Raw genomic sequence first — 5984 nt, 5'->3', positions numbered from 1 at the left:
CTCCGCCAACTGGCCCCTAACTTTTTCCATACGCTGGCATCACTGTCGGCATCACGCACAACAATTTGCATATTTTTCCAACGGTCGATGCATTTTCTACGAATTTCCCGGTGAAAAAGACCTCAAACAGTGGCCGGACGTGACACAACGTTAGTTTGGTGTCCGATTTCGTTCAAACCTTGCGTGGTCGCGTACGTTGCCCGTGCCCACATGTCTGCATAGTTTGGTGCAGTTGCATGCATGCGATCACGTAGACCATGTGCAACCAGCACCGTTTTGGTCTGCCGGAGGGGGTTTCGAAGTACTTTTCTTTTTCAACTCCGCCAACTGGCACCAAAAATTTTCCACACGCTGCCAACACCGTCGGCATCACACACGCCAATTTGCATATTTTTTGACGGTCCATGCATGTTCCACGAATTTCCCGATGAAAAAGCCCCGAAACAATGGCCGGACGTGACGCGACGTTGGTTTGGTGTCCGATTTCGTTCCAACCTTGCGTGGTGGCCTACGTTGGTTGTCCCACATGTGTGCACAATTTGGTGCGCTTGCATGTATGCTATCACGTGCAACATGTGATACAAGCACGGTTTCGGTCTACTGGAGGGGGTTCCAAGTACGTTTTTCTTTCGACTCCGCCAACCGGCCCTAAACTTTTTCGACACGCTGGCATCACCATTGGCATCACGCACGCCAATTTGCATATTTTTCCGACGGTCGATGCATTTTCCACAATTTTCCCGATGAAAAAGACCTAAAACAGTGGCCGGACGTGACGCAACGTTCGTTTTGTGTCTGATTTCGTTCCAACCTTGCGTGGTGGCCTACGTTGCCCGTGCCCACATGTCTGCACAGTCTGGCGCAATTGCATGCATGCAATCACGTAGACCATGTGCAACCAGCACCGTTTCGGTCTTCCGGAGGAGGGTTCCGAAGGAGTATTTTTTTTCACCACTGCCAAATGGCCAGAAACTTTTTCCACATGTTCTCATCAACATCGACAGCACGCAAGCCAATTTGCATCCTTTTGCGGCGCTCGATGGATTTCCTGGGGTTTTCCCGGAGAAAAAAACACTAAAACATTGGCTGCACGTGACGCAACGTTTTTTTCATCGATCAAATGCATATAAAACTTTCCATTTCGGCAATGAAGATCGATTTGTACAAAACAAATATTTCAAAAAAACGTGAAGAAAGAAAATTTCTCGGATTTGGAAAAAATTGAAAAAAGGGAAAAAGAAAAGATGCAAGAAGAAAGGGGAGAAAATATGCTAATTTACATAGTAGCCTAAGCGTCGCGGTGGTTGTTGCAATGTCTCATTAAGCAGGAAGTCGCAGGTTCGATCCACGCTGGAGCGCCCTTTTTTGCATTATATAGAAACAGATGGGCTGGATCGGGCGCGTGTATTCGTCTACGTATAAGATGCGGGTGGGGCGCCCTTTTTTGCATTATATAGAAACAGATGGGCTGGATCGGGCGCGTGTATTCGTCTACGTATAAGATGCGGGTGGGGCGGGTGGCCTCTTTTTCATAATATGGCCATCATGCCCCTGATTACAAATGGGTATCGAGCAATCTCAGCCCTTTTTGTGTTTAGGGGGGTGTACCGAAGCAAAAGTGTACATTTAAAATCATGGGAGTGAAAAAAATATTACATTTAAAATCATGAGAGTGTTGAAGTCTTCTTTCTCTTGCATCCATCGGTAGCGCGTCGTGAGCATAGCTCAATATCGCATGTTGGCCTCTGTCTTGGCCGAGCTAACTGTTTTTAAACCAAGGAGTTTGTAGAAGCAACGGCTGGAAGGTCGTCATGGATGCGGACCAAGAGACGCCGTCAGCCATGATCTGCGAAGCAAATTATAGCTTTGGAGAAGAAAACACCAACAACGGCCTGTAAAAACTCCGTAGACCATGAAAGTCGGTCGAATCTGGAAGGATCTACCTAAAACTCAAACCGACCGGATCCCGGGAGACCCGCCGGGGACACAATTCCACACGCCCTCCGCCAGTGATAAACTCTATCATACTTGTATTAATTCATGGAATAAGGTATTGGATCCTTTTTCCAATGGCTAACAACGACGGTGAAAACTAGCAGGATTGGAGGACTGTGGAGGAGAGAAAGATCGACGACTGGCTCCCGGTCACAGCATCGAGGAACGGCAAGTGGTGGTACTCGGCCTTCCACAATGTCACAGCCATGGGCGGCGCCGGCGTGCTCACCCTACCATATGCCATGTCCGAGCTCGGCTGGTACATACATACTGTTGGAAATGGGATCACCTGCAACTCCATTGGCATCCATATTATGTATTACTATTTTTTACATGTCGTCGGTTTCACTGATGTTTGATGGTTTTAGGGGACCTGGCGTCGCGGTGATGACCCTGTCGTGGATGATGACGCTGTATACGCTGTGGCAAATGGTGGAGATGCACGAGATGGTGCCCGGGAAGCGGTTCGACAGGTACCACGAACTGGGGCAGTACGCGTTCGGTGAGACGCTAGGGCTGTGGATCGTCGTGCCGCAGCAGCTCATTGTCGAGATCAGCTTGGACATCGTGTACATGATCACCGGCGGCAAGTCACTCAAGAAGTTCCACGACCTCGTCTGCGACGGCAGGTGCAAGGACATAAAGCTCTCCTACTTCATCATGATCTTTGCGTCCGCCCAGTTCGTCATCTCGCAGCTCCCTAACTTCGACTCCATCGCCACCATCTCCCTGGCCGCCGCCCTCATGTCGATCTGGTAGATACCACGGGAAACTAATTTGTCAAAACCATAATTAATAATCCCTCCGTACGGAATTAGTGGAGCCTCGAAAGGATGTATCTAGATGTTTTAGATACATGCGTTTGAGCGTCAACTAATCCTGGACGAAGGAAGCAGCTAATTAAGCTAGACGTGGCCACTGACACTGAGATGTATGGACAAACAAACGCCACAGTTACTCGACGATTGCTTGGGGCGCCTCGGTGGACAAAGGCAAGGCGGATAACGTGGACTACAGCCTACAGGCATCCACCACCTCGGGGATGGTGTTCGACTTCCTGGGAGGCCTGGGACAGATGGCCTTCTCCATCTCGGGTCATAACGTCGTGCTGGAGATCCAGGCCTCCATCCCGTCGACGGTGGAGACGCCGTCCAAGAAGCCCATGTGGAAGGGCGTGATCGTGGCCTACACCATCGTCTTGCTCTGCTACTTCTCGGTAGCTTTCGTCGGCTATTGGGCCTTCGGCAACAGCGTCGACGACAACATCCTCATCACCCTCAACACGCCCAAGTGGCTCATCGCGGCCGCCAACATGATGGTCGTCGTCCATGTCATCGGTAGCTACCAGGTATACGTACGCGTCCTCCCAGCCAGTCACCCGTTAGGTTTTCTTAATGTCATGTGTACATAAGACTTTTTTGAATCACATGTGTACATAAGACTTAACATGGGAGACGACCCTTCTCATCTCAGGTTTATGCGATGCCGGTGCTCGACATGATGGAGATGGTGTTGGTGAGGAAGATGCGTTTCTCTCCCGGTTGGAAGCTCCATTTGGTTTCTCGGAGCCTCTTTGTTGGTAATGCCCTGATGCGCTTGTCACAAGTGAACTCAATTCCTTCCAGCTAATTAAACCCCCCAAAGAAATCGTCCCAAACAAACATGACTAATGGGATGCAAATCTGCGCAGCGTTCACAATGTTCGTAGGCATCACCTTCCCCTTCTTCGGTGGGCTTATCGGATTCTTCAGCGGGCTCGCCTTTGCGCCGGCAACTTATTTTGTAAGCATTCCGTCCCGATTCCACTTCCATTAAAGCAAATATGAATTCAGAGCCGATCAGAATTAACTTGTTGTTCGGACCAGCTTCCGTGCATCATTTGGCTCACGGTCTACAAGCCCAGGGTATTCAGCCTCTCATGGTGCGCCAATTGGGTAAGATCAACTGAATAGTTAGTACTCCCTCTGTTTAGATACATATGTTTGAGCGACAAATAATATGGATCCGAGGGAGTTTTTCTTTTGTCCTGTGTGCCTGCAATCAAGGTTTTGGATTCCGAATGGATGAATTTTCTCGTGGGGGGCGAGATTCTCAGTTACCACGGTTACCGAAAATATCGAACATATTTCGGACGAAATTTATATTGAATTTTCAATTCAAATTCTTTTATACTGGATATAGATAAGACTTGAACTGGTATTTAGCATAAAAGGGATGCTATCTTAGTGGAACATCTTCTGCCCGTGCGCAAATCGAAGAGGTCGCGAGTTCGACTCCTGCTTGGGTCATCTATTTTTCACTTTTCTAAAAAATAAACAAAAAAAGTTGTGCAAAAACGCGGACTCTAACCTCCGTCCTCTCGATGAGGAAACTAGATTGGTACCACCACGCCACAGGTTAGTTTAATTTCATTACAGAGACGCTATAAACTTTTACTATACTTTGGATGTAAAAATTCAAAAAATTCGAAATTTTTGCACGGGATGCGTATTTCTCGTGGGGCAGCGAGAAGCTCGGTATCCGCCCGGCAACCGTTTTTCTCGGGCGGTACCCAAAACCATGCCTGCAATAGACATCTCATTTGATCATCCAATTTTATTTTATTTTTTGTGTTTCCGTTATCTTCAGTTCTGCATCGTTGGTGGGGTGCTGCTGATGGTGCTTGGGCCCATTGGAGGGCTAAGGCAGATCATCATGGAGGCCAAGACATACCAATTCTACTCGTAGATCACTAGTTGATTGTTGCAAAGCTATTGTAGCTATTGTAGACATACCAATTCTACTAGGTTTTATTTGTACGTACCTTCTCCTAGTGTTACTCTTTGGAACAGCCTAAGTGTGGCAACCTGCCAACCACCCCTCCAAAGGCACTCCTACAGTTTCAAATAGACTGAAGTTCTAGGTTTGTTCAAAGTCAATTTTCTTCTTTTGATTTGACCGATTATGTACAGAAATATGATAATATCTAGGTTGTTGTGAATAGCGAATATAGCGATACCTGATGCCCATTGAATATGATAATATCTAAGTTGTTGTGAATATATGATTATTACTTTATGCCAGGCTGAATATTGTTGGAAAATAAGCTTTTAAATAATCGCCTGTTACAACCGGAGAGAATTCCTTACTTGGCCCTTTCTTAAAATTTGCTTCCCTATTTGGCCCAAAATAAAATTTCTTCCCTATTTGACACATAAAGTAATTTTTGTTTCTTATAGGACACTTTCGTACATTTTAGACACTAACGGTGTTAACTGTGAGGTGAAAAGACCATTTTGCCCCTAATGTATTTTTGTAACTGACCTGGATGAAGTAAAAGAGCAATCCGTTCACCCATGTTTTAGGGATGTTCAAAGGAGGCTGCACATGTATATGTATGCTCAAATATTTTGTCTTGGGTAATCTCATATGTGCGTGTAAAGTCGTACAAAACATGCGTAGAATTTGTACTAGCATATTTTGATTAGTTCATCATGTTCTGAAGCACAGTATTACACATAGTCACACACCACTAAATCCTCCAATTAGCACTTCATCCTGAATTTGATTACACGTTCCAAAGTACAGAATTACTCAGTCACATACTACTAAATCCTATATAGTCTAGTTATATATATGTGATAACTTGTATACCATGAGAAAAAGGCAATGAAGATATTAATGAGAGCGACACGCTCCCGTGTCCCGTGGCAATCAGTCGGCGTCCCCTCTATGTGTCTCGAGTTGTGCCATTCGATCTACTAGTTGGCCACTTGTACTTAGTACGTGCAAGTGCATCTAGTGCCAAATCGATCCAGCTGCTTACGTACTTGTACACGAGCCTCCCGATTGGTAGCCGGAAAGTAATCAGCCTTGGCTAGCTCGTACTGCTCCTCGCCGGAAAGTACTCGACTGTATTACAAGCTACATGTCTCGTCCGAAAAGTACATGCATCTCGCCGGAAATATGACACTGTACTTATTCACAAAAAAGTAAGTAATCATAGATAT

At 46.2% G+C, this 5984-nt stretch overlaps 1 protein-coding gene across 1 annotated transcript in view; it reads left to right on the top strand.

Moving 5' to 3' along the window:
• LOC119352447 (lysine histidine transporter 2-like) overlaps positions 1 to 4722 on the top strand; it is a 15466-nt gene extending 10744 nt beyond the window's left edge. Inside the window, exons 2-8 of the mRNA XM_037619077.1 lie at positions 2097 to 2254; positions 2364 to 2750; positions 2950 to 3343; positions 3469 to 3574; positions 3686 to 3777; positions 3861 to 3929; positions 4624 to 4722. Of these exons, the coding sequence (XP_037474974.1) occupies positions 2097 to 2254; positions 2364 to 2750; positions 2950 to 3343; positions 3469 to 3574; positions 3686 to 3777; positions 3861 to 3929; positions 4624 to 4722 (1305 nt within the window). The remainder of the gene's footprint in view (positions 1 to 2096; positions 2255 to 2363; positions 2751 to 2949; positions 3344 to 3468; positions 3575 to 3685; positions 3778 to 3860; positions 3930 to 4623) is intronic.
• The last annotated feature ends 1262 nt before the right edge of the window (positions 4723 to 5984 follow it).

Source organism: Triticum dicoccoides, chromosome 2A (genome assembly GCF_002162155.2).
Source record: "Triticum dicoccoides isolate Atlit2015 ecotype Zavitan chromosome 2A, WEW_v2.0, whole genome shotgun sequence".
Taxonomy (NCBI): Eukaryota; Viridiplantae; Streptophyta; class Magnoliopsida; order Poales; family Poaceae; genus Triticum; species Triticum dicoccoides.
This window is presented reverse-complemented; position numbering and strand designations above follow the sequence as displayed.